This window comes from Zophobas morio, unplaced genomic scaffold (assembly GCF_036711695.1).
Source record: "Zophobas morio isolate AGI-343-1 ecotype UQ-CSIRO unplaced genomic scaffold, CSIRO_AGI_Zmor_V1 ptg000016l, whole genome shotgun sequence".
NCBI lineage: Eukaryota > Metazoa > Arthropoda > Insecta > Coleoptera > Tenebrionidae > Zophobas > Zophobas morio.
In genome coordinates this window covers 6049136-6076081 of record NW_026972121.1, presented here as the reverse complement: position 1 = coordinate 6076081, position 26946 = coordinate 6049136, and the positions used below count along the sequence as shown (strand labels likewise).

The 26946-nt window shown below is 33.9% G+C and overlaps 5 protein-coding genes across 7 annotated transcripts; 4 read left to right on the top strand and 1 right to left on the bottom strand.

The window, feature by feature from the left end:
* The first annotated feature begins 5000 nt into the window (after window positions 1-5000).
* LOC135129409 (protein tolkin-like) lies at window positions 5001-7297 on the top strand. The gene is made up of 4 exons (XM_064056558.1): window positions 5001-5082; window positions 5133-6278; window positions 6322-7031; window positions 7081-7297. Exons 1-4 carry the CDS (start codon window positions 5001-5003, stop codon window positions 7213-7215), a joined length of 2073 nt encoding a protein of 690 aa, XP_063912628.1. The 3' UTR covers window positions 7216-7297.
* A 3914-nt stretch (window positions 7298-11211) lies between these two features.
* Window positions 11212-12595, top strand: LOC135129408 (odorant receptor Or1-like). The gene is made up of 6 exons (XM_064056557.1): window positions 11212-11743; window positions 11788-11986; window positions 12038-12137; window positions 12181-12285; window positions 12334-12489; window positions 12545-12595. Exons 1-6 carry the CDS (start codon window positions 11212-11214, stop codon window positions 12593-12595), a joined length of 1143 nt encoding a protein of 380 aa, XP_063912627.1.
* Window positions 12596-12776: 181 nt separating this feature from the next.
* On the top strand, window positions 12777-13883 carry LOC135129667 (large ribosomal subunit protein uL24). Of its 2 annotated transcripts, none has more exons than XM_064056897.1 (3): window positions 12777-12843; window positions 13135-13464; window positions 13701-13883. In XM_064056897.1, the coding sequence occupies exons 2-3, from the start codon at window positions 13156-13158 to the stop codon at window positions 13842-13844; spliced, it is 453 nt and encodes a 150-aa protein (XP_063912967.1). In that variant the 5' UTR covers window positions 12777-12843; window positions 13135-13155; the 3' UTR covers window positions 13845-13883. The 2 variants fall into 2 exon arrangements, with proteins under 2 accessions (XP_063912967.1, XP_063912968.1); XM_064056898.1 differs by lacking the exon at window positions 12777-12843 and adding an exon at window positions 12873-13052.
* A 4-nt stretch (window positions 13884-13887) lies between these two features.
* Window positions 13888-14693, bottom strand: LOC135129666 (protein PBDC1). Its single transcript, XM_064056895.1, has 3 exons — window positions 14563-14693; window positions 14414-14512; window positions 13888-14365 (listed from the first exon to the last, which is right to left on the bottom strand). Exons 1-3 carry the CDS (start codon window positions 14563-14565, stop codon window positions 13997-13999), a joined length of 471 nt encoding a protein of 156 aa, XP_063912965.1. The 5' UTR covers window positions 14566-14693; the 3' UTR covers window positions 13888-13996.
* A 35-nt stretch (window positions 14694-14728) lies between these two features.
* On the top strand, window positions 14729-16154 carry LOC135129664 (uncharacterized). 2 transcript variants are annotated; one of them, XM_064056893.1, is made up of 8 exons: window positions 14729-14930; window positions 14979-15126; window positions 15180-15274; window positions 15341-15385; window positions 15441-15480; window positions 15572-15614; window positions 15667-15751; window positions 15807-16154. In XM_064056893.1, exons 1-8 carry the CDS (start codon window positions 14808-14810, stop codon window positions 15906-15908), a joined length of 681 nt encoding a protein of 226 aa, XP_063912963.1. In that variant the 5' UTR covers window positions 14729-14807; the 3' UTR covers window positions 15909-16154. The 2 variants fall into 2 exon arrangements, with proteins under 2 accessions (XP_063912963.1, XP_063912962.1); XM_064056892.1 differs by having other exon boundaries at window positions 15180-15385.
* Window positions 16155-26946: the final 10792 nt, after the last annotated feature.

Genomic DNA, 26946 nt, shown 5'->3' with positions numbered 1-26946 from the left:
AACTTGGAACACGTTCAAAATGGAAATATGGATTTTGCAATTAGGCTCCGCCCCTAGGTCTACCAATGAATGAAAACTTCATTACTATTTAGATTAGGGCAGGTGTGGGTGGGGCTTAATCTTTGGCTTTATTTTTTTCTTAATAGACATACTATTCTCTGAATAATTATATTTCCTTATGCAAATTTTAAACACGTTTTAAGTTGCATGTTGTAGTAAGAAGTAGTACTTGCTAACATGAGTCTTATTTTGGCCAATGACAAATCCTTTGAAAAAATAGGAGGTGGGTGGGCGGGGCTAGTGCTTGCTAAGATAAGACTTATTTTGGCAAAGGACATATCTTTTGAGAAAATAGGGGGCGCATAGACGGATCTAGTACTTGTTAACTTAAAAGTGATTTTGCCCCTATAGTGGAGTGCTGTAAGGTTTATACCCCGGAACCTGCTTCCACTGGACGGATTTTTGTTCAACCTTTTGGAATGTGTTTTTAACACTAAATTATAAAATGTTTACCCATTTATGTATTATTGTCGATTCTCAATTTATTTATTATTAAAATAAATAATAATAATTTTTTCGGAGTTTTCATTCATTTTCTATTAAAAACTCGAAATTTTTTGCTCTTAAAGTTAGATTTTACGTAGGATAACTAGTACAAACCTATCCTTGGGGCCTCAGGTAAAAAGGTAAGAGGAATTATAAAAGCGACAACAGCAGATATTTGACGTCGTGTGCAACATAATACTGTCGTTTCCAAAAAATTTCGGGGAAATGACATTGACATGAAAGTCATATTCCCATTGCTTTTCATTGATCTATAAAAATCTGATTTGGTCATCTTGCCCGAAATTTTTTGGAAACGTTTGTAGTAGGTACACGTGTTCAATTGAAAAATCACTCAGAGTAGGCGTTGGAATATCATTTGACAGAATCAATTGCTCTCTTAGAGGGTATGTCATTTGCCAAAAGCAGTCTTATCTTAGCAAGTAGTAGCCCCGCCCACCCAGCCCTGTTTTCTCAGATGATATGTTATTTGCCAAAATAAGTTTTCCTTAGTAAGTAGTAGCCCCGCCCACCCACCCTCTATTTTTTCAGAGGATATGACGTTCGCCAAAATCAGTATTATCTGAGCAGGTAGTAGCCCCGCCCATCCGCCCCTATTTTCTCAGAAGATATATCATTTGCCAAATAAGATTTATCTTAGCAATTACTAGCAAGTACTGCTCTCTGAGAAAAAAAAGGGCGGGTGGGCGGGGCTAGTACTCGGTAAGATAAGACTGATTTTGGCAAATCACATACTCTCTAAGAAAGTAAAGGGTGGGTGGGTGGTCGAGGCTAGTACTTGGTAAGATAAAACTGATTTTGGCAGATGACATATCCTCTAAGAAAGTATAGGGTGGGTGGGTGGGGCTAGTACTTGGTAAGATAAAACTGATTTTGGCAGATGACATATCCCCTAAGAAAGTATAGGGTGGGTGGGCGGGGCTAGTACTTGCTAAGATAAGACTGATTTTGCCCTTATCAATCTTGTAAAATCTTGTGAAATTTAAAGGTGTTAGATGCAAATTTCCATAGTAACGAGTTAAATTCCTAAATCTAACCGAAATAGGCAAAATATGATGAGTTTTTGCTTGTGAGTTATCATTGCATTCATATTTTTTAGATTTGCTTATGCAGTTGACTCAAAAAAATTAATGAATATTATCAATTTATTTTATTGATTAAATCACTGCATTTTCCCAGAAAACTTTGGGAATACAATACTGTTATTTTTAGTATTACCGTGCAGCAGTCCAAGTTGATATGTGTCCTTGCAACAATGTTGATGGCGTCATCACAAAATTCTGTAAAGTAAAAACTCAACTCAAAAATGCTGGATATGTTTCACTGTATTTCAGGTGCGAGGAAAGTTCTGTCGAAACCACTTTCGACCAATTTTTTTTTTATGTGAAACCTTCTTTGGGGTCCCTATTTTATTTAAAAAAAAAATAAAACCTTCTCGGTGGCTTCAAAGTATCTTCTTTTTTAATGTAAAACCTTCTCAGGGTCCCCAAATGGCCTTTTTTTTTTAATGTTAAACCTTCTCGGGGTTCTCAACTGTCTTTTTTAGAATGTAAAACCTTCTCGGTGGCCCCAAGGTATCTTTTTTTTAATGTGAAACCTTCTCGCGAATCCCAAATGCCTTTTTTAAAAACATAAAACCTTCTCGAGGGCCCCAAGGTATCTTTTCTTTAATGTGAAACCTTCTTGGGGGTCCCAAATATCTTTTTTAAAAATGTAAAACCTTCTCGGGAGTACCAATTGTCTTTTTTAAAAATGTAAAATGTTCTCCGGAGCGTTAAATGTTTTTTTTTAATGTGACACTGTCTCAGGGGTTCCAACTGTCTTTTTTTAAAATGTAAAACCTTCTCGGGGGCCTCAAAGTATCTTTTTTTTAATGTAAAACTTTCTCAGGGGCCCCAAATGGCTTTTTTTAAAATGTAAAATCCTCCCGAGGGCCCCAAAGTATCTTTTTTTAATGTGAAACTTTCTCAGGGGCCCCCAATGGTTTTTTTTTTAATATTGAAACTTCTCGGGGTTCTCAGCTGTCTTTTTTAAAACTGTAAAAACTTCTCGGTGGCCACAAAGTATCTTTTTTTTTTAATGTGAAATCTTCTCGGGGGTTCCAAATGTCTTTTTTAAAAATGTAAAACCTTCTCGGGGGCCCCAAAGTATCTTTTTTTTTAATGTTAAACCTTCTCGGGGGGCCCAAAGTATCTTTTTTTTTTAATGTTAAACCTTCTCGGGGGCACCAAAGTATCTTTTTTATAATGTGAAACCTTCTCGGGGGTCCCAACTGTCTTTTTTAAAAATGTAAAACCTTCTCCGGAGCGTCAAATGTCTTTTTTTTAATGTGACACTGTCTCAGGGATCCCAGCTGTCTTCTTTAAAAATGTAAAACCTTCTCGGGGGCCTCAAAGTATGTTTTTTTTTTAATGTAAAACCTTCTCGGGGTTCTCAACTGCCTTTTTTTTTAATGTAAAACCTTCTCGGGGGCCCCAAAGTATTTATTTAATGTAAAACCTTCTCGGGGGTCCAAATGTCTATTTTAAAAATGTTAAATCTTCTCGAGGGACCCAAAGTATCTTTTTTTTTTTAATGTTAAACCTTCTCGGGGTTCTCAATTGTCTTTTTTAAAATGTAAAACCTTCTCGGGGGCACCAAAGTATCTTTTTTATAATGTGAAACCTTCTCGGGGGTCCCAACTGTCTTTTTAAAAATGTAAAACCTTCTCCGGAGCGTCAAATGTTTTTTTTTTAATGTGACACTGTCTCAGGGATCCCAACTGTCTTTTTTAAAAATGTAAAACCTTTTCGGGGGCCTCAAAGTATCTTTTTTTTTAATGTAAAACCTTCTCAGAGGCTCCAAATGGCTTTTTTTTTAATGTGAAACCTTCTCGCGGTTCTCAATTGTCTTTTTTAAAAATGTTAAACCTTCTCGGGGTTCTCAACTGTCTGTTTTAGAATGTAAAACCTTCTCGAGGGCCCCAAAGTATCTTTTTTTAATGTGAAACCTTCTCGGGGGTCCCAAATGTCTTTTTTAAAAATGTAAAATCTTCTCGAGGGCCCCAAAGTATCTTTTTTTTTTAATGTGAAACCTTCTCGGGGGTCCCAAATATCTTTTTTAAAAATGTAAAACCTTCTCGGGAGTACCAATTGTTTTTTTTTTTAATGTAAAACCTTCTCGGAGGTCCTAAAGTATCTTTGTTTTAATGTGAAACCTTTTCGGTGGTCCCAAATGTCTTTTTTAAAAATGTAAAATCTTCTCGAGGGCCCCAAAGTATCTTTTTTTTTAATGTGAAACCTTCTCGGGGGTCCCAAATATCTTTTTTAAAAATGTAAAACCTTCTCGGAGGTCCCAAAGTATCTTTTTTATAATGTGAAACTTTCTCGGGGGTCCTCAATGCCTTTTTTGACAATGTAAATTCTTCTCGAGGGCCCAAAGTATCTTTTTTTTAATGTGAAACCTTCTCGGGAGTCCCAACTGTCTTTTTTAAAAATGTAAAATCTTCTCCGGAGCGTCAAATGTCTTTTTTTTAATGTGACACTGTCTCAAGGGTCTCAACTGTCTTTTTTAAAAATGTAAAACCTACTCGGGGGCCCCAAAGTATCTTTTTTTAATGTGAAACCTTTTCGGGGGTAGCAAATGTCTTTTTTAAAAATGTAAAATCTTCTCGAGGGCTCCAAAGTATCTTTTTTTTAATGTAAAACCTTCTCAGGGGCCCCAAATGGCATTTTTTTTAATGTTAAAACTTCTCGGGGTTCTCAACTGTCTTTTTTAAAGCTGTAAAACCTTCTCGGGGGCCCCAAAGTATCTTTGTTTTAATGTGAAACCTTCTCGGGGGTCCCAAATGTCATTTTTAAAAATGTAAAACCTTGTCGAGGGCCCCAAGGTATCTTTTTTTTTTAATGTGAAACCTTCTCGGGGGTCCTAAATGTCTTTTTTAAAAATGTTAAACCTTCTCGAGGGCTTCAAAGTATCTTTTTTTTTATTGTAAAGCCTTCTCAGGGGCCCCAAATGTTTTTTTTTAATATTAAACCTTCTCGGGGTTCTCAACTGTCTTTTTTTAAATTTAAAACCTTCACTTACAATAATAATATTTTAAATTTAATTTGCTCTACGGTTCTAAATTTTCTATATTGGAAATTTCAGTTATTCAGCTAATTTGAACATGAATTAGAGCAAAAAGTGAATACCCTAATAACTTATAATAAACAAACAATAAACTGCATTATTGTTATATTTCATTAAACATCCGTAAAAAAAGGTCACTGTTTTTCTGATAACTTCTTGTTTTCATTGAAATGAATCTACGAGTGAATAGCGAATAAATACATGAATCGCACAGTAACTCATTCTACGGTATTTAGCCTATTTCTGCAATCTCTAACCTTTAACTTCTATTGTAAAACCAAACCCTATAAAATAAACCCCATCTGCAGCATCTTCAGTGTTCCAAAATGAGAGCACAATACACACTATTTATTTTTTTACTGTCAACAGTTATTTCTAGCAATGGTCAAAGTAGCACCCCTCTTACAAGTATTTTTTTCTACTGATCCCGATTTTATAATTTCGTAATGACATTTCAGCCTGCGGTGCCACCTTTTATCGAAAAACCGGCACCTTCTCCGCGCCCCCCTTCTACAACCCAACAAAACCCTGCCAGTGGCGCATCTCGGCAGCCCCCGACGAAAAAATTTTCCTAAACATTACGGACCTCGACATCGAAAAATCGCAAGACTGTGTTTCCGGGTTCGTGGAAATACGAGACGGTTTTTGGCAAAATTCTCCAATAATTGAAAAATTCTGCGGGAGAGATGACGAGTTGGACACTGTCTTGTCGACGGGAAACAAGATGTTGGTGACTTACATGCACAGAATTGGCAATAGGGGGTTTAAAGCGAGTTACCAAATCTTCTGCGGGGGTGAAATTTACGTAGACAGTGAATATATTTTGCAGTCGCATGAAACCAATGGGAATTATCCACCTAACAAGATGTGTCTTTGGACTATTATAGTTCCAGAGGGCCGACAAGTCGTTCTAGACTTCCAAAAATTCAGCCTTGAAAACGAAGCAAACTGCTTGAATGATTTTGTGGAAGTTGTTGATGGTGGAAGTTCTTCGACGAAGTATTGTGGGGACCAAACTCCCCCGGAGATTATTTCGTCGTCAAACACTTTGCAGGTGAAGTTCGTTTCGGACTCCTCCGTGGAGAAACAAGGTTTTTCCGTACGGATCATGGTGGAGTACGACGAATGTGCCGTTGGGAATCATAGGTGCGCCCACAAGTGCGTCAATACCCTTGGAAGCTACAGATGTGATTGTAAAGCTGGATACGATTTGAACTCGGATGGCAGAAGTTGCCAGAAGAGTTGTGGGGGTTTGTTGGAGGAAGCAACAGGTGTGATCCAGTCACCATCTTTCCCTGAGGAGTATTTCCCCAATAAGACTTGCGTTTGGGAGATTATGACGTCCGCGGACAATGTGGTATTTTTGAACTTTACTCATTTCGATATTGAAGGGAAGAATCAGACGCATAGCAGGAAGGAGAGGTGCGAAAAGGATAAGTTGGAGATTTTCAGTGTGACTGGGGAGAATATTTTGAAACGTCACGGGAGGTTTTGTGGGGGGGTTCTGCCAGAACCGATTTTCTCAAAAAGCAGTGCCTTGAGAATTGTTTTCAGTACGGATGCGGAAGAGCAAAGGACGGGATTTGCCTTGAACTATACCACATGTAAGTTTGAAATGTTTTTGGTTTAAATAACGTTCCTTTTTAGACAAAAACGCATGTGATAAATTCAGGGGCAACTGCCAACATGAATGCTACACAGACGTAGGCAGTGGCCGAAAGTGCGTCTGCCAAAACGGCTACACTCTAGACGGGAACAACCAGGACTGCAAAAAGGATCTTTGCAACTACGAGATCTCTTCCACATCCGGGACCATCTACAGCGTCAACTATCCTAACCCATACCCCCATAGCACATCTTGCTCTTGGCATTTTAAGACCACGCCAGGTCACAAACTAGAACTACATTTTGTCGTTTTTGAAACAGAATCAGACGATCAATGCAGCAGAGACTACGTAGTTATCTACGATGGTGCTTCTTCGGCTTCTCCCAACATAGGAAGATTATGCGGATCTCGATCAAATTTCAAAACGACATCTACAACTAACGAAATGTTCTTGTATTTTCGAACAGATCACTCGGTAAATCCTAAGGGATTTGAAGCAAGGTACACTTCGGTTTGTGGAGGGACGTGGAATGTTGGTACTGAGGATAACTATATTTACTCCCATGATGAGTACGGACTCACGAATTATTCGGCGAATTCAGTTTGTGACTGGACTATTATGACTCCATCTGGTTACAAAACGTTTCTAGCAATCGAAGTCCTCCACATTGAAGAAACCGATGACTGTGAGTTCGATTTTGTGGAAATCTTTGATGGGGAGGTATCAGCGGGGAAGTTTTGTGGTAGCAATGTAAGTATTTTAAAGTTCGAAACGTTGAATGTTCATATGGGGTTTTTAGGTTACGAGGGATTTTATCTCGTATAATAATTATACCATCAAATTCCGAACAGATGACACCAATAATGATAAAGGGTTTAGAATTAAGTACAAGGGCGTAAAGAGTGAACACGTTGTTAAGGTCGATCCAAATTGATTTAAGAAACGAAGGAAAGTGAACAAAAAATTGAAGCTGACAACACACAATACATTATAGTTTGAAAGCAAAAATAAAATTTTTACCTTTTACCAAAATTAATTTTTCATCCCCACCAACAATTTAATGGCGTCACCTCAATACATATTTTTAACTATCCTAATAAATCAAGCAAATTTTTCAAAAAACCAAATTAAATAATTACACAAATAAGTCAAGAAATTTCGGCAAGGATACCGTTAATATTTTAAATTTAATTTGCTCTCCGGTTTTAAATTTTCAGTTTTACAGCTAATTAGGACATGAATTAGAACAAAAAGTGAATACCCTATCTCAAATGTGATGTTTTTTTATTCTTAGAAACTTGCAACACGTTCAAAATGGAAATATGGATTTTGCAATTAGGCTCCACCTCCTTGGCTCACGACGAATAAACAAAATCATTAGAATTGAGACAGGGCGGGTGGGCGGGGCTTATATTTTGCATTTTTTTATTCTTAATATACATAGTCATCTTTTCACAACAAGAGACTTAGAACATGGTTGAAATGGTACTTTTTGCAAGGAAATATGGATTTTGGCATTATGGGGCTGAGGCTAATAATTGCAAAATCGATATTTCCTTACACAAATTTTAAACATGTTTGAAGTTTCATGTTGTAGTAAGAAGTAGTACTTGCTTTTGACACTAAATTATAAAATGTTTACCCATTTATTTATTTTTGTCAATTCTCAATTTTTTTATTATTAAAATAAATAATAATTTTTTCGGAGTTTTCAGTCATTTTCTATTAAAAACTCGAAATTTGTTGCTCTTAAAGTTAGATTTTACGTAGGATAACTAGTACAAACCTGTCCTTGGGGCCTCAGGTAAAAAGGTAAGAAGGCGAAGGAATTATAGAAGTGACAACAACAGATATTTGACGTCGTGTGTAACATAATACTGACGTTTCCAAAAAATTTCGGGGAAATGACATTGACATGAAAGTCATATTCCCATTGCTTTTCATCGATCTATAAAAACCTGATTTGGTCATCTTGCCCGAAATTTTTTGGAAACGTTTGTACTACACGTGTTCAATTGAAAAATGACTCAGAGTATGCGTTGGAATATCATTTGACAGAATCATTTGCTCTCTTAGAGGGTATGTCAATTGCCAAAATTAGTCTTATCTTAGCAAGTAGTAGCCCCGCCCACCCACCCCTGTTTTCTCCGAGGATATGTTATTTGCCAAAATAAGTTTTCCTTAGTAAGTAGTAGCCCCGCCCACCCACCCTCTATTTTCTCCGAGGATATGACGTTCGCCAAAATCAGTCTTATCAGAGCAAGTAGTAGCCCCGCCCACCCGCCCCTATTTTCTCAGAAGATATGTCATTTGCCAAATAAGATATATCTTAGCAAATACTAGCAAGTACTGCTCTCTGAGAAAAAAAAGGGCGGGGCTAGTACTCGGTAAGATAAGACTGATTTTGGCAAATCACATACTCTCTAAGAAAGTAAAGGGTGGGTGGGTGGTCGAGGCTAGTACTTGGTAAGACAAAACTGATTTTGGCAGATGACATATCCTCTAAGAAAGTATAGGGTGGGTGGGTGGGGCTAGTACTTGGTAAGATAAAACTGATTTTGGCAGATGACATATCCTCTAAGAAAGTATAGGGTGGGTGGGTGGGGCTAGTACTTGGTAAGATAAAACTGATTTTAACAGATGACATATCCCCTAAGAAAGTATAGGGTGGGTGGGCGGGGCTAGTACTTGGTTAGATAAGACTGACTTTGGTAAATCACATACTCTCTAAGAAAGTAAAGGGTGGGTGGGTGGTCGAGGCTAGTACTTGGTAAGATAAAACTGATTTTGGCAGATGACATATCCTCTAAGAAAGTATAGGGTGGGTGGGCGGGGCTAGTACTTGCTAAGATAAGACTGATTTTCTGATTTTGCCCTTATTAATTTTGTAAAATCTTGTGAAATTTAAAGGTGTTAGATGCAAATTTCCATAGTAACGAGTTAAATTCCTAAATCTAACTGAAATAGGCAAAATATGATGAGTTTTTACTTGTGAGTTATCATTGCATTCATATTTTTTAGATTTGCTTATGCAGTTGACTCAAAAAAATTAATGAATAATATCAATATATTTATCCTTGCAACAATGTTGATGGCGTCATCACAAAATTCTGTAAAGTCAAAACTCAATTCAAAAATGCTGGATATGTTTCATTGCATTTCAGATGCGAGGAAAGTTCTGTCGAAACCACTTTCGACCAATTTTTTTTTAATGGTAAACCTTCTCTGGGGTCCCAAATTTCTTTTTTAAAAAAGTAAAAGCTTCTCGGGGGCGTCAAAGTATCTTTTTTTTAATGTAAAACCTTCTCAGGGGCTCCAAATGGCCCTTTTTTTATGTTAAACCTTCTCGTGGTTCTCAACTGTCTTTTTTAAAAATGTAAAACCTTTTCGGGGGGCCCAAAGTATCTTTTTTTAATGTGAAACCTTCTCGGGGGTCCCAAATGGCTTTTTTTTAATGTTAAACCTTCTCGGAGTTCTCAACTGTCTTTTTTAAAACTGTAAAACCTTCTCGCGGGCCTCAAAGTATCTTTTTTTTATTGTGAAACCTTCTCGCGGGTCCCAAATGTCTTTTTTAAAAATGTAAAACCTTCTCGGGGCCCTCAAACTATCTTTAAAAAAAAAAAACCTTCTCGCGGGTCCCAAATGTCTTTTTTAAAAATGTAAAACCTTCTCGGGGGTCCCAAAGTATCTTTTTTTTTAATGTGAAACCTTCTCGGGGGTCCTAAATGTCTTTTTTTAAAATGTAAAACCTTCTCGGGTGCCCAAAGTATCTTTTTTTTAAAGTGAAACCTTCTCGGGGGTACCAACTGTCTTTTTTAAAAATGTGAAACATTCTCGGGGGCCTCAAAGTATCTTTTTTTTTAATGTAAAACTTTCTCAGGGGCCCCAAATGTTTTTTTTTAATGTTAAACCTTCTCGTTAGTACCAATTGTCTTTTTTAAAAATGTAAAACCTTCTCGGAGGTCCCAAAGTATCTTTTTTTAATGTGAAACCTTCTCGGAGGTCCCAAATGTCTTTTTTAAAAATGTAAAATCTTCTCGAGGGCACCAAAGTATCTTTTTTTTAATGTGAAACCTTCTCAGGGGCCCCAAATGGCTTTTTTTTAATGTGAAATCTTCTCGGGAGTCCCAAATATCTTTTTTAAAAATGTAAAATCTTTTCGGGGGTCCCAAAGTATCTTTTTTTTAATGTGAAACCTTCTTGGGGGTCCTAAATGTCTTCAAAAAAAAAAAAATTCCTAAACATTACGGACCTCGACATCGAAAAATCGCAAGATTGTGTTTCCGGGTTCGTGGAAATATATAAGAGACAGTTTTTGGCAAAATTCCCCAATAATTGAAAAATTCTGCGGGAAAGACGACGAGTTGGACACTGCCTTGTCGACGAGAAACAAGATGTTGGTGTCTTACATGCACAGAACTGGCAACAGGGGGTTTAGGGCTAGCTACAGATGACACCAATAATGATAAAGGGTTTAGAATTAAATACAAGGGCGTGAAGAATGAACCCACGGTAAAAGTTGATCCAAATTGATTAAGAAAAACAAAAATAAACAAAAAAGGCTGACTACACATACTTTGCAATATATTAAAGTCTAATTATTTTATCGTTGTAGCACCCAAAGTTTTCCCAGGTAGAAATGAAATACTATGTATAAAAACTGTATTATTAATTAAACAGTTTCAAAAGTCATCTGCTCCACATACTATAGTAGTTTTTAATAAATAAATATCTAGAGGAAAAATGTACTCAACCTTACAATTAACTTTTATTTTCTCGTTTAAGTCTGGCGGCAGCGGCAACGACTTTGAGCTTTGATACATAATTTATGATGTTATTTAATCCTTTCATTATAATAAAGGGCGTGTCTTTAAAAGAACTGAACGTTACCCGATATAAATTCACTTGCACACTTCATCAAATATCCATCATGGCAAACACCACCACACAGAGTTTCAGTACAGTCATAACAATCCTACAATGTGTCGGTCTCTACCACGACCCAAACCAACCCAAACTAGTAAAAATCTGGAGCTACGTTTTATACTTTTCGTCCTTATCCGTCGCAATCCTGGTTTTCATTAATCTCCTAGTTGACGAAAACATGGACTCGATGCAGTTCATCCAAATGGTCATAGTCCTCACAGACGGCACCGCCGGCTGCATGAAAATCTTACCATTTTTTCTGAAGGGCCACAAACTCAAAGAATGCATCGAGTTTTTCGGAAGCGAAATTTTCGCCCCAGCGAACCAAGAAGAAAAGCGAATTACCGACGAATGCATTCGTGTTTGCCAACGAAACGTCAAAATATACGCTTCTGTGTTGCTTCTCACAGAACTGTCCTGGATAACACTACCACTTTTTGAAACAGAGCAAAGACTTCCACTGAGTGTGTGGCTTCCGTATGATGTAACATCAGGAACCGCGATTTTCTATGGAACTTACTTCGGTGTAGTTACAGGTGCGTTACTGCATTTTGTGTTTCGTCTTAATTCGTAATTGCAGTGTGTTTGTATTTCGGGATTGCTGAAATGTTGGAACCTTTGATTGGAGGTCTGGTGTACCATGCCACAGGTCGGCTCAAAATTTTGAAACACAGTTTGCAAAATCTCGCCAAAAATTTAGACAGTTGTTCTGTGGTTGAATTTAGGCAAGTTTTTGGAACTTTGAAAAAGTGTATTGTGCACCACAACGACGTTTTGACGTGAGTTTCGTGAAATTGGGGGTTTAATTTTGAAACACGAATGGTTTTCAGGTTTATTAGAGAGTTTGAAAATTGCTTTTCTTGGTGTGTGTTTTGTCAAATTGCTGCCACTGCAGTCGCACTATGTTTTTGTAGCATTGGGTTGACACTGGTTAGTAGATTTTTCTGTGTGTATTTCTATGGGTGAGTTTTAGGTTTCTTCTATAGATATGGGGTTCGCTATGTACACGTCAAGCTACTTCCTCATAGCTTCACAATTGTTGTTTTACTGTCACTATGGAACTCTATTATACGAAGAAGTATGAAAACTACAAAATATGTAGCGCTTGTTGTACTATACTTTGTAGAATAACGATTTGATGAATGCCATCTATATGGGACCTTGGTACAAATATGATATTAAATTAAGAAAAATGTTAATAATTATTGTCGAACGTTCTAAAATTCCGCTTATTTTAACAGCAGGAAAAGTAATAAACTTGACTTACGCAACTTTCACTTCTGTAAGTTGTTTCAAAACGTTTCTAAAGTGTCTTTAAACCAGTCGATGTGTTTCAGGTGCTTAAAACGAGCTACTCTTTAATCGCTGTTTTGAATAATTACAGCTAATTTTTCTAAACCTAGCCTTAATTTTCATTAAAATCACCCAAAGAACTGTTTTATTATTATTAACGCACTATGTTCTCAGTGGACATGTAACATGTGCACAGAATGTAAAGTTTTGAATAAACCCCACTTGTAAAAATATTGTTTTTATCCGACTACGTTCAAAAATCCCGCCACTACGAACGTCACCGTAGACGCAAGCGCACGTCTGGTTCAAGTTCTTTCCGGTGACGTTTGTGCTGCTGTTGTTGGTAAGTCTTCTCGAAACACACTTTTCTAAATCATCCATCAAATCAACCCCCATCCTTAACCTCCCGTTACATAAAATGACCCATTTATTGCAAATCTCCCTAATCGCGACCATATTTTTGCCATTTTAACTCATTTTTTCCAACTTTTGAGTCCACATAACCTCACTTACTAAAGTGTCAAGAGTGCATCCAATTTCAAACAATTTTAGGTAACAAACACAGCTCTTTTTATCATTTTTGAATGTTTCTACTGAACGTAACCCCATTCAAGACAACGCGTTTCTGTTTTAGGAGTGACAAACAGCACCCAAGATGAAGTTCAACAAACTCGTAACCGCTTCGCGAAGCAAAAACAGGAAACGCCATTTCACTGCCCCGTCGCACGTGCGTAGGCGACTTATGTCGGCCCCCTTATCCAAAGAACTCAGACAAAAGTACAATGTTCGTACGATGCCTATCCGCAAAGACGACGAAGTGCAGGTTGTACGGGGCCACTACAGGGGGCAGCAAGTAGGAAAAGTAGTCCAAGTGTACAGGAAAAAGTTCGTGATTTATATTGAGCGGATTCAAAGAGAAAAAGCCAACGGGGCTACTGTCTATGTTGGAATTCACCCGTCCAAGGTATGTAGTGCCACCTTTTTTCCAGTTTGTGGCTTGTGGCTGGAATGATGATCATAAACCATTCGTAGACCATAAGAATTGACCCGACTTTGTTGCGCTTGTTGAGGTTCTCTTGGCAATGTGGTGACTTGGTTTGGTTGTCTTATGCCATGGTTAGATTTTGGCACTGATTAAGAGTTTAATTTTGTGTTATACAGTTTTACAGGAGCGGTTTTATAGTGGTTTTTGTGTTTCAGGTGGTAATTGTTAAGCTCAAGATGGATAGGGACAGGAAGAAGATCATTGACCGTAGAGCCAAGGGAAGATTGGCTGCTTTGGGCAAGGACAAGGGCAAATACACGGAAGAAACTGCGTCGGCAACAGCTGTCGAAACTTCATAAGCTTGTATTTTGTATTAAAGTAATAAAAAATTGAAATTGTGACGTGTTTTATTTTTTTAATGTTTACATGGTGTCGCGATTCTTCAAAATTCGGCATCGTTAATTCAAACTCAGGCTTGTTGCAAAAATAATATCAATTTTCTTGTGTCCTTCTAGCTGTCCAGTTTGCTCAAATCAGCGTCTTTCTTCACCGATTCCGTCCTAAGTTTATCGTTCACGCCTTCTCTATTCCTGGCGAGTTCTATGGCATAAAATTGTATTCGTGTGACTAAAATTGTGTTATCTTCGAGATAGTCCTTCGAAGCGTCTGCTCTCAACAAAGTCCCGAAACTATAGTCCTCCACACACTTTTTAAACCTTTCACAGAACGGTCTCCACTTTTGTTTGCCTTTGGTGCTTTTTAACTCATCCTCGTATATCACGTCAAGCTTAAGATCCGGAAACTCTTCCCTAAAAAGTTTGTATATCACGTCATCGAGAGGCGTCATTTTTAAGTATTTTGCGTCAACTGAACACAGAATCTGGAATTAGCGACGTTACAAGGGGTTTATGCACGTTTTGTAAGTTACGTTATAGTAAATTTCTGCGTGTTCGTACGCCTTCATAGCCCACATTGTCTCCAGGGTTTGGTCATTTTCGAATTCTTCCGCTGGCCGACTAAGAATGTCCTAAAATACACCCAAATGAGTAATTAGAGTCTCAAAGCTTACAAGAGCACCATGTTGTGATTGAATCGTTCGAAATTTGTTAATTGACGTTCAAATGGGGCCCACGTGCCTCTATTATTTTTTTTGACAGACAGTGCTGCCACTTTGAAATCAATCTTCTAGGGGAATTGAAGTGGTTGTGGCGACATTGTTAAACTGACGTTTGCAGATATTTTTGTGGTTATGTTGCGGTAGAATTAAGTTTTAAATTTATTTATAAGTGAAAAGGGTGAATATTAGTTTAGCAGCGGCAAAAATGGCAACCTCAAATTCTAATATAATAAAACAAATAATCGAACTAAAAAAAGAGAACGAAAAACTTGAAACCACTATCAACTATCTAAAAATGGAAAATTTCGAGTACGCTCTTAAATGCAACGTAGGTCTTCTGCGAGCTACTATGCAAGTACTAAATTCGTAATTTTAGCGAATTGAGAACATTTTGTGTAACGTCAAAACTGTGACTCAGAAGAACGCTAAGAAGCTATTGGGGGCTTCGCAAAATGTGTGCAGTATTTTAGAAGAATGCGGCCCTGAACAAGCAGAAGCACGAAAAACGACAGCTGTGACACCTGGTGCGTTTTCTGAAGCAAAAAATGCTTAATTATTTTCTTTTTTTTTTTTGTAGAAGTTCTGCAACGTCGTTCACAGAGTAATAAAAAATCACTTAAAGAAAACTCACTTAGATTTAACAATAAAGCTCATGTTGTAAAGCCGCACATGGTAAATGGAACTGTGCTACATATTCCAACCATTAACCTTACACGTGTTTCTGATTTGCATTTACAGTCATCAGTGCCAAGTAGTTCAAAAAAAGATGAAACAAATTCTTCGGTATATAGTTTACATGTAGTTGAATTAGGATTGTATACTTCATGCAATGTTTTAGGAGAGTGATATAGTGGTTGATACTACAAATGACGTCACTGGTAAGCAATATGTCGGTGGCGCAAATTTTTACTTATTTATTTTTAACACTAAACACGTTTATTATTATTATTAAATTTGTTTTTTGTTTAGAAGCTGAACCTAATCTCTCACAAGATTTTAACACTGAAAACCAGTAAGTAGTGAAACTAGAGCTGAAAAAATTATTTCATATTCATTAAATCTAGACTTTCGACACTGGGGGAGGTTTCTAATGCTTCAACGTCACAGTCACCAGCACATTCAACCGTTCTGTCTGGAAATTTCCATGAGGTATATTTACGTCGTTTTAAAATGTCGCATTTACGTCATTTTGTGCCTGCTGCAGGTAAAAATTTTTGTGACTCCCATGAGCCAAAAATCTGGCAAAGCTGCAAATGCCAAACGTCGGACGAAAACTTCGAATTCTCGGCGGACTAAATGTAGGTAGAAAGAAAAATGTGTACACATGGTCAAGAAAAAATACATTTCAAAATGTGGTTACAATGTGTGAGATATTTCACGTCAAAGGGAGCGCTGCTGAGGCTTAGAGCGGTGTCTTGGTCCTGGTCATGGTCGGCGACTTTCCCGGTCCTGGTTTGGTCCTGTTGTCATTTATTTATTTGAGTACATCCCTTTTTTTTGTGAACTTTATTCTGATTTTTTTTTATTTTTCAGTACAACATATGTCTTTAAATATTTCGTATTATTTACCTCCTCGACTACCTTAAACGTTTTAATCTGTCGTATTCCCGCGACGGTGTTTCATGTCAACGACGCCATTGAGTTAAAAACAATGGCGTTGGCACTTTTACTAGAGAACAACAGAGAAGCGTCATAGTTTAAATTAAATGACGGTTGAGGACTCCTCGACTTGTGTTGGCAACAGTGTTTGTTTCTAACTAGGAATAAAATAAACTATTTACAATAGAAAAAATGTCATAATATTTTTAACGACGCGTTTAACTTTCGACAAATTGACACTAGATTTACCAGAATATTACAAGCTGCTTACTGTTTCCTTCACTTTAATTCAGGTCAAAGGTTCGTCCTCTGAGAACTTGTTTGATCTACACACCAGAACGCACTCAGGCCAATGTCGACTTTAAGCGTTCGGATCTGATACACATCCTAAGACCATAATTTCTGCTGTTTCAACTTTCGAATTCTCAGTTTTTCGAAAGATTAGTTTGGGGACTTTTCAGTTTACTCCTATTTGTTATTCAATTTTTGGATTTTACAATTTCTCGGTTTTCAATTTTTCTCTTCAATTTTACGATTTTTAAATATTTCGATTTTTCAATTGTTGACTTTTATAAACTCTTTATTTGTCGATTTTTCAATTGATTGATTTTTCAGGTTTTTTGGTTTTTTAATTTTTCAATTTTTTCAGGTTTCGATTTTTCAACTTCACTTTTTTGATTTTTCGATTTCTCAATTTTTCAATTTTTTAATTGCTCAGTTTTTGGACATTTCAGTTTTGGGATTTTTCAGTTTCCGTATTATTCCATTTTTCGATCTTATGATTTTGCAGGTTTTTGATTTGTCAATTTTTCGATTTTTTTAAGGTTTCAATTTTTCGATTCTTTAGGTTCTCAGTTTTTGGATATTTCAGTTTTCGGATTTTTCAAGTTATTAGATTCTCAGTTTTTCTTTCATTTTTCAGTTTTTCGATATCTCAGTTTTGGGATTTTTCAATATTTCGGTTCTTAGACTTTTCGATTTTTAAATTTTAGATTTTTCGTTTTCTCGATTTTTCAGTTCAGTTCTTCGATATTTGAATTTTTCAAGTTTTCGAATTTTTCAAATGTTTCGATTTCTTAATCTTTTGATTTTTCGACTTCCCGGTTTTAGATTTTCTGTTTTTCAATTGTCATCTTGTCAAATTTTCGATTTTTTAATTTTTCATATTTGACTTTTATAAACTTTCAATTTATCGATTTTTCAATTAATCGATGTTTTGATTTTCCCATTTCTTGACCTTGGAGTGTTTCGATTTTCTCGTTCTTCAATTCTTTAATTTTTTTATTTTTCTGGTTTTTGATTTTTCAATTTTTGATTTTTTAAGGTTACTATTTTTCGACTTCACTTTTTTGATTTTTCGATTTTTCAGTTTTTAGATATTTCAGTTTTAGGATTTTTCAATATTTCAATTCTTCGGCTTTTCTATTTTTGACTTCTGGATTTTTCGATGTGTCTACCTTTTTACTTTTTCGATTTTTCAATTTTTGGATTTTTAAATTTTAGATTTTTCAATCTTTTGATATTTTAATTTTTCAATATTTCTTAATCTTTCGATTTTTCGACTTCCTGGTTTTAGATATCCTGTTTTTCAATTTTTCGATTTGTTAATTTTTCATTCCCGATTTATCGAGATTTGATTGTTCAGGTTTTCGATTTATCAGTTTTTCAATTTTTTATTTTGGCCTATTTCGATGTATCACTTTTTCCAGTTTTCCGTTTTTTCGTTTTTTGATTTTTCCGCTTTTCCAATTTTTCAACTTTTAACTCTTTGTTTGTCGATTTCTCTATTTTTCGATTTTTCGACTTCATCACTTTTCGATTTCTCGTTCTTTTGATCTTTCAGTCTCTCAATTTTTCAATTTTTCGAATTTTTAAGTTTTTTGATTTCTCGACTTGTGGAGATTTGGATTTTTCGATATTTTGATTGTTAATTTCTCAATTTATAAATTGTTCAATTTTTAACTTTTCGACTCCACGATTTCTTGATCATTTGATTTTTCGATTTCTCGGTTTTTCGATTTTCCAGTTTTTCGATGTTTCGATTTTTCAATGTTTCAGTTTTACGATTTTTCAAGGTTTCGATTTTTCGATTATTAGATTTCTCAATTTTTCAATTTTTGACTTCTATAAACTCTTTATTTGTCGATTTTTCAATTAATTGATTTTTCAGGTTTTTTGGTTTTTCAATTTTTCTATTTTTTTAGGTTTCGATGTTTCAACTTCACTTTTTTGATTTTTCGATTTCTCAATTTTTCAATTTTTTAATTTCTCAGTTGTTGGACATTTCAGTTTTGGGATTTTTCAGTTTACTTATTATTCAATTTTTCGATCTTACGATTTTGCATGTTTTTGATTTTTCAATTTTTCGATTTTATTTAGGTTTCGATATTTCGACTTCACTTTTTTGATTTTTCGATTCTTTAGATTCTCAGTTTTTGGATATTGCAGTTTTGGGATTTTTCAGTTTTTTGATCGTCAGTTTTTCTTTCATTTTTCAGTTTTTCGATATTTCAGCTTTGGGATTTTACAATATTTCTGTTCTTCGACTTTTCCATTTCAGACTTCTGGATTTTTCGATGTGGCGACTTTTTTCTTTTTCGATTTTTAAATTTTAGATTTCTCAATTTTTTGGTATTTTAATTTTTCAATATTTAAAATTTTAGATTTTTCGATTTCTCGATTTTTCATTTCAGTTCTTCGATAATTGAATTTTTCAAGTTTTCGAATTTTTCAAATGTTTTGATTTCTTAATCTATCGATTTTTCGATTTCCCCGTTTTAGATTTTCTGCTTTTCAATTGTCGTTTTTTCAAATTTTCGATTTTTCAATTTTTTGATTTTACAATTAATCGATGTTTTGATTTTTCCATTTCTTGACCTTCGAGTGTTTCGATTTTCCTGTTCTTCAGTTCTTTAATTTTTTGATTTTTCATTTTTTTGATTTTTCAGTTTTTCGATTTTTTAAGGTTTCTATTTTTCGACTTCACTTTTTTGATTTTTCGATTTTTCAGTTTTTAGATATTTCAGTTTTAGGATTTTTCAATATTTCAATTCTTCGGCTTTTCTATTTTTGACTTCTGGATTTTTCGATGTGTCTACCTTTTTACTTTTTCAATTTTTCAATTTTTGGATTTCTAAATTTTAGATTTTTCAATTTTTTGATATTTTAATTTTTCAATATTTCTTAATCTTTCGATTTTTCGACTTCCTTGTTTTAGATATCCTGTTTTTCAATTTTTCGATTTGTTAATTTTTCCTTCCCGATTTATCGAGATTTGATTGTTCAGGTTTTCGATTTATCAGTTTTTCAATTTTTTATTTTTGCCTATTTCGATGTATCACTTTTTCCAGTTTTCCGTTTTTTCGTTTTTTGATTTTTCCGCTTTTCCAATTTTTCAACTTTTAACTCTTTGTTTGTCGATTTCTCTATTTTTCGATTTTTCGACTTCATCACTTTTCGATTTCTCGTTCTTTTGATCTTTCAGTCTCTCAATTTTTCAATTTTTCGAATTTTTAAGTTTTTTGATATCTCGATTTATCGAGATTTGGATTTTTCGATACTTTGTTTGTTAATTTCTCAATTTATAAATTGTTCAATTTTTAACTTTTCGACTCCACGATTTCTTGATCTTTTGATTTTTCGATTTCTCGGTTTTTCGATTTTCCAGTTTTTCGATGTTTCGATTTTTCAGTTATCCGATTTTTTAAATTTGGGAGTTTAGATTTCTCGATTTTTCGTTATTCGGTTATTAAATTTTAGATTTTTGAATTTTACAATTTTTCGATATTCAGTTCTTCGATATTTCGATTTTTCAATCTTTCAGTTTTACGATTTTTTAAGGTTTCGATTTTTCGATTATTAGATTTCTCTATTTTTCAATCTTTGACTTCTATAAACTCTTTATTTGTCGATTTTTCAATTTCTCAAATTTCACATTTATAAACTGTCAATTTTTCGATTTTTCAATTAATCAATGTTTTGATTTTCCCATTTCTTGACTTTCGAGGGTTTCGATATTCCTGTTCTTCAATTCTTTAATTTTTCGATTTTTCAGGTTTTTGATTTTTTATTTTTTTATTTTTTTTTTTAGGTTTCAATTTTTCGACCTAACTTTTTGGATTTTTCTTTTGCTCAATTTTTCGACTTTTTTGGTCTCATTTAGCAACCAGCAGACCAGTTTAGGTGACCTTGAGTGAATAGTTTCTTGTGTCATACCTATGTGATTTAAAATTTATTGGTAAACATTTGTGAATAATAAAGAGCGGCGGAAGAAAAGTACAAAGTCATCACTTTTTTTCAACTCGAATCAGTGAGTTTAGAACATAAACAGTAAAAAAAATTCTTGGAAAACAATTTAAATTCGACAAAAATAAAAAGACCTTTGAAACTGGTTCTGCCACTTCTACTCGCCCAACTTGTTTATTTAGCAGCTATTTCACTTCCAGGAACTTAAAGTACTAAAAAATATGTACTTTCACTTCAATTATATTATATTATGACATACAGTAGGTAGGTATTAATAAATTAATTGGAATTACGTACATAATAAAAATTCAATAATATATTTTGCGGTTCCTTGGTTCAGTTATAAATACAGGTGGAAAGAGCTGATAACAAATTAATAGAAAATTTTATACAAAGATACCGGGTGACTATTAATGATTTTTCTGTTGGCAGTTGCAAAATATCTGTAAGGGTTTTATAATAGGAATTCAATAAGATACCGGAAACGGAAGACATTAACACAGAAGAAGAAAAGGAGGGAAACTATGGAAAGGAAAATAGTAATTAAGGAAGAAACAAGGAATATATTTATTTACAATTTACAACAAAGAAATGCAGAATCTTAAGACGCAAACAGATAAATTAATAGACGAAAATAACAGAAATTGTATAATGACAAGAGGTTAACAATATAAGAAGATCGATTTTTCAATTTTTTATATCTTCAATTTTTCGAATTTTCGTTTCTCAATTTTTCGTTTCCACAATTTTTCATGTTCGCGATTTTTATTTTTCAATGTGACGAATTTTTAATTTTTATTTCCTTGATTTATATCACAATTGTCCGTTTTTTCATTTCCTTTATTTTCTGTGTTTTTTTTTGATTTTACAATTTTTCATTTGTTCAATTTTTCAAATTTTCAGGCTTTGAATTTTCAGTTCGTCCATTTTTCAATTTTTAAATTTTTCACTTTGCAGTTTTTGGATTTCCAATCTTCGGTTTTCCAATTTCTTTAATTTTCAATATTTCTATTTCATAATACATATTTCTTTTTTTTTATTTTTCACTTTTTCGATTCTTAAGATTTTTCAAGTTTTCGTTTTGTAATTTTTCGTTTTTTATTTTTGATTTTTCAATTTTACAATTTCTCAATTTCCAAAATTTTCAATTTTGCAATTTTTCAATATTACAGTTTTCCATTTTCTATTTTTCGGTTTCTCAATTTTTAATTTTTCCCTTTTCCAATTTTTTGTTTTTTTCGATTTTTCATTTTCCCAATTTTTTAGTTTTCACTTTTTCGATTTTATATCACAATTTTTCGTTTATTCAATTTTTCAAATCTTCAGGTTTTTTTTAATTTTTCTTCAAATTTTCAAGTTTCATTTTCACTTTTTACATTTTTCAAGTTTTTATTATACTTACACTTTTTCGCTTTTTATTTTTGAATTTTCAATTACAGTTTGTCGACTTCCAAATTTTCCAAATTTTCAATATTACAATTTTCTCATTTTTACATTTTTCACATTTTCGATTTTTAATTTTTACCTTTTTCAATTTTTCGTCCCCTAAATTTTTCAACTTCGCGATTTTTATTTTGCATTTTCCTGATTTTTTATTTTTCATTTTCTCGATTTTATATCACAATTTTTTATTTTTTCATTTCCTTAATTTTTATTTCTTTCGATTTTCCAATTTTTCGTTTATTCAATTTTTCAAAGTTTCAGGCCAATCGATTCCAATTCGTCGATTTTCCAATTTTAAAATTTTTCAGTTTGCAGTTTTTTGGTTTCCACCCCTTTTTTACTTTTTGGATTTTCAATTTTTCGTTAAACTTTAGATTTTTCAAATTTTCGACAGTTTTATACTCCGATTTCTCTTTTTTTCAACTTTTCGATGTTTTAATTTTGCTTTTTTAAAATTTTTCAATTTTTTTTATTTCTGGATTTATAGAATTATATATAATAGATGTTTGGATGTTTTGATTGTTCAATTTCTCAATTTATCAATTTCTCAATTTTTTTCTATTTCTGGATGTTTCCATTTTTGGATTTCTCGGTTTTTAGATTCTCCAATTTTTCGATATTTCGATTTTTCAGTTATCCGATTTTTCAATTTTTTAAATTCTGGAGTTTCGATTTGTCGATTTTTAAGTTTTAGATTTTCGAATTTTTCTTTTTTGATTCTTTGATGTTTGGATTTCTCCATTTTTCAATTTAGCGATATTTCAATTGTTCAATGTTTTAAATTTTAAATTTTTCGATTTCTGGATTTTTTGATTTTCCAGTTCTTCAATATTTCTATTTTCCAATTTTTCAAATTTTGACGTTGCTAAATTTTCAGTTCTCCGATTTTTCAATTAATATATATTTTTTTGATTTTCCGGTTTCTCGAATTTGCAGTTTCGATTTTTCGATATTTGGATTTTTCGGTTGGCTAATTTTTTAATTTCTCAATTTTGGATATTTGTTTCAGTTTTGGGATTTTTCGACTTTTCGATTTTTTATTTTTTGGATTTTCAGTTTTTCGTTTTTTAAACTTTAGATTTTTCAGTTTTCGACTGTTTTATATATATTTCGATTTCTGAATTTTTCGAGTTTTCAGTTCTTGTATATTTTAATTTTTCTTTTTTCCGAATTTTTTATTTTTCGATTTTTCAATTTTTTGAGAACTCGATTTATTTATTTGATTGTCTCAGTTTTTGAATTTTTCGATGTTTCGATTTTTCGATTTATCGATTTTTCGTTTTGTTACTTTTCGGCTTTTCGATTTTTGAATTATCCGATTTTTCAATTTTCCAATTTTTTAAATTCTCAAGTTTTCACGTTTCTGAATTTTCAGTTTTCCGATTTCTCAATTAATCTATTTTTTGATTTGCCCATTTTCGACTTGCCAAGGTTTCGATTTTTCAGTTTCCAGTTCCTCAATTTTTCGATTTTTCAGGCTCCAGATTTTTCAATTTTTCGATTCTTTAGGTTTGCAATTTTTCGGCTTTTCAATTTCTCAATTTTTGGATCTTTCGTTCAATTTTGTGAGTTTTCTCAGTTTTTCGATTCTCCAATTTTTCAATTTTGGGATTTTTTAGTATTTCGACTTGTGGATTTTTCACGTTCTGGATTTTTCGATTTCTCGACTTTTTACTTTTTGGATTTTCAATTTTTCGTTTTTTGAACTTTCGCTTTTCACAATCTTTCAACTTTTCGATATTTTAAGTTTTCAATTTTTAAAATTTTAGGTTTTTCGATTTCTCGAGTTTTCAGTTCTTCTATACATATTTGAATTTTTCAATTTTCGAAATTTAATAATAAATGAGACAATAACAAGACAATAATAAGGAAAACTAATTGGTCGAAAGTTGTTTCGACAGAACTTCCCTTCCACCGAAAGTACAATGAAACATATTGTGGTGACCAGATTTGAATTAAAATTTCGCGCTGAAAAAAAAAAAACAGCGGCGCGAAATCGCATTTGAATAATTTGAATCTAAAACAAAAAGTCAACCAAGAAAACCGTTAAACATGGGCAACCATGTGCAAGTTTAGTTCTTGGTGTGTAGCGGTGAGGGGAGATTATAAACAATTGTGTATGGCACACAGTTTTATTGAAAATTGATTATTACATCAGCGCACCCGTGTGCTAGATGTTCCGGACAAAACTTAATAGCGACTGGCTTAAAAACTAACTGTGTCCGGTGTAACATAAGAAGTCGCCCCCGAATCGAATTCCAATGATTTTTTACGGGTCAACCGGGTCAAAGGGGTGGCTGCAGACCTGCAGCTGCAACATTTCTTTGACACACCGACGACATAGGCGTACTAAAGACATAGGCGTACCGACGACATTGTAGCACACGCAACAGTTCTTTTCGGGTAGTTGGTAGCTTTCCTAGGATTGTTTTTTGTAGGTTGAGGGTTGGATTGCTTGCTTTGTAGAGAGTAGGTGACGCGTCACTGTGAGTGAAAGCACACGGTAAGGGAGCTAGATTTTAGATTACGTTTAATTGGTTTGGTAGTTAATAAAAAGGGGAGAGGTTTTGTTTAACGAAAATTAATCGTAACGACGACTACGCCACAGTTTCCCCAACACGCGCAGCTATTTCTTACAGTTTTTCTAAGCGGAAATATGCGAATTTTCAACCAATTGTTTTATTGTTTGTAGATTCATAGTTCATGTTAGGATTTTAATCGTTAACTGATTCGAACACAATATAACGATATAAACTCTCAACGCTAATTATTTTAAATAACCAGTCACTTGGGTCAGTTCATAATTTAATATCCATGTAAATTCTTTGTTTGAATCGTTGATAAAGTGTGGCAAATATTAAACTCATGTAATTTTGTTAGCTTTGCGATTTTTCACCTCACACGATGTTTCTCTATATAACACTTTTAGCCTCAGTGATTTTCTTTGTTTTATAATTTAAACTGAACGTAAATTTTCATGCTCTACAGTTCCTAATCTCACGTAATTTTTTGTCTGCACAAGTTTTACTTCACACCAGATTGTTAACACTTGTTCAGTTGTAGTTTAATATCAGAGTTATAAAAAGTGAACATTTAAATGGAATTGGAGTAAATAACACAGAAACACGTGGCAGAAGCGGAGTGCGCGGTTCCTTGTCGAGCTGGCGGTCGCGCAATCTGCATAAAGGATCCAGGCCTTGAATAGACGTCAGGGGAGTGGTCAAGACGACGGGAAGCTGTCAGCTTATCTATAGCCGTGATTTCCAACCACAAGTTAAACACCGTCGTGGTGGGAGAACAGCCACAACCAGGAGCCCCAAACTCCGCTCGTGCTACAACGCCCCCTATGGGTAATTTTGCTGTGCTCTAGAATCAAATTGATATAGTTCATCGCCACACTCTTATAGCGTTCTGGTGCCGCGTCGCTGCATACAGTATTTTTTCAACCTTGGGATCCACCACTTGCATCTGAACGCATTCCGCCACAAAAAAATAAACAAACAAACAAATACAACATTGGGTTCCATTTTGTTAGACGATCATAGCCTAGGCCAAATTTTTAAATTTCGCCGGCTTTTAATTTTTTTTTCACATTTCAATTTAAGGCGGGATGTTTGCGATTCTTCAATTTTCTTTCCATTTTTCAGTTTTTCAAGAATTTAGTTTTTAATTTTTTCACTTTTTCGATTTTTCAATTTTCCTTCCATTTTTCAGTTTTTCAGTATTTCAGTTCTGGCATTTTGCAATGTTTCGGTTCTTCAATTTTTCCATTTTTTGATGTTTCGATTTCTCGGTTTTTCAATTTTTCGATAGGTGTTTTAATTTTTCAATTTTTAAGTTCTACATTTTCCGTTAATTTTTTTGTTTTCCTTGATATTTTGATTTCTCGATTATTCGATTTTTAAATTGTTTAATTTTTAGATTGTTCAATTTCTAGATTTCTAGATTGTTCAATTTCTCGATTTTTAGATTTTTCAATTTTTCGGTTTACCGTTTTTTTTTTTGAATTAAAATGTTTCTATTTTTCAATCATTAACTTTTCGATTTTTCAATTTTGGTCTAATTTGATTTCTTAATTTTTTGATTTTTTGACTCCTCTACTGTTGATGTTTTGATTTCTCGATGTTTCAGTTTTTGAACATTCCGATGTTTCGATTTTTGGACTTTTTGTTTTTTTGATTTTTTTGGTGTTTCGATATCCCAATTCTTGAATTTTTCGATATTTTAATTTTTCAATTTTTCGAATTTTTAAATTTTTGATTTTTCTTTTCTTTTATTTCTTAATTTTTGGATTTTTTAAATTTTACATTTTTCGATTTTACTATTTTTTGATGTTTGGATTTCTCAATTTTTCAAGTTTTCAATACTCAATTTTTCAGGATTTGAATATTGCGAACTTTTCAATTTCTGGATTTTCAATTTTCAGATATTTTATTTTTTTGATTTTTGGGTGTTTTGATTTTGTGTGGGAGAATTTGAACACGTCGATGTGTTCGTATACGTCCGAAACGACGAAGATTTTCGAGCAGTTTTCGAAGGTGAATTCGAGTATTGCGGAAAAGGCCAAATATTTTAGGAATTATACGTCCACGCCGGTGCACTTTAGCGATGTCATGGATGTGGTTTTTGCCGTGAAACGATGGAAATTATTTGAAGTATCTCACTGTTAATCAGATTGGGGGAGTGCTGATGGACGTTATTAACAATTTATTGCAATTGCTGAAGGGATATCTGAGGTGAGCTAATTATGGGTATCGCAGTTGCGATAAATTGGTTAATATGACGGAACAGTTGTCTGGGATTAGTTCGACGCGGCTTATGCATAAGGTAATTTTTTTATATAGGTCATATTTGCGATGTACTAAATTAAGCTGCCACCTTCAAGCTAAAAACAATGTCGTTTACACATTCGAAACTTACATAAAGAATTTTTTACTTTCCGAACGTAAGCGAAGGAAGTACTCGCATTGTAATCGAGTACTTTTACGTTTTCTCGACCTTGCGTGACCCCTAGAGTACCAAGAAATAGGTCTCCCATTTCCGTCTGTCTGTCCGTC

What these genes read in the sequence shown, in the direction of transcription:
- LOC135129667 (XM_064056897.1), top strand. Translation starts at nt 13,156, where the DNA reads ATGAAGTTCAACAAACTCGTAACCGCTTCGCGAAGCAAAAACAGGAAA. An exon ending in TTGGAATTCACCCGTCCAAG is followed by an intron (nt 13,465 to 13,700) that starts GTATGTAGTGCC and finishes TTTGTGTTTCAG; the next exon opens with GTGGTAATTGTTAAGCTCAA.
- LOC135129409 (XM_064056558.1), top strand. Translation starts at nt 5,001, where the DNA reads ATGAGAGCACAATACACACTATTTATTTTTTTACTGTCAACAGTTATT. An exon ending in AAGTAGCACCCCTCTTACAA is followed by an intron (nt 5,083 to 5,132) that starts GTATTTTTTTCT and finishes ATGACATTTCAG; the next exon opens with CCTGCGGTGCCACCTTTTAT. An exon ending in GGAAGTTTTGTGGTAGCAAT is followed by an intron (nt 7,032 to 7,080) that starts GTAAGTATTTTA and finishes TGGGGTTTTTAG; the next exon opens with GTTACGAGGGATTTTATCTC.
- LOC135129666 (XM_064056895.1), bottom strand. An exon ending in ACGCAGAAATTTACTATAAC is followed by an intron (nt 14,366 to 14,413) that starts GTAACTTACAAA and finishes CGCTAATTCCAG; the next exon opens with ATTCTGTGTTCAGTTGACGC.
- LOC135129664 (XM_064056892.1), top strand. Translation starts at nt 14,808, where the DNA reads ATGGCAACCTCAAATTCTAATATAATAAAACAAATAATCGAACTAAAA. An exon ending in TACTACAAATGACGTCACTG is followed by an intron (nt 15,481 to 15,571) that starts GTAAGCAATATG and finishes TTTTTTGTTTAG; the next exon opens with AAGCTGAACCTAATCTCTCA. An exon ending in TGTCTGGAAATTTCCATGAG is followed by an intron (nt 15,752 to 15,806) that starts GTATATTTACGT and finishes TGCCTGCTGCAG; the next exon opens with GTAAAAATTTTTGTGACTCC.
- LOC135129408 (XM_064056557.1), top strand. Translation starts at nt 11,212, where the DNA reads ATGGCAAACACCACCACACAGAGTTTCAGTACAGTCATAACAATCCTA. An exon ending in CACCACAACGACGTTTTGAC is followed by an intron (nt 11,987 to 12,037) that starts GTGAGTTTCGTG and finishes AATGGTTTTCAG; the next exon opens with GTTTATTAGAGAGTTTGAAA. An exon ending in CTTACGCAACTTTCACTTCT is followed by an intron (nt 12,490 to 12,544) that starts GTAAGTTGTTTC and finishes GATGTGTTTCAG; the next exon opens with GTGCTTAAAACGAGCTACTC.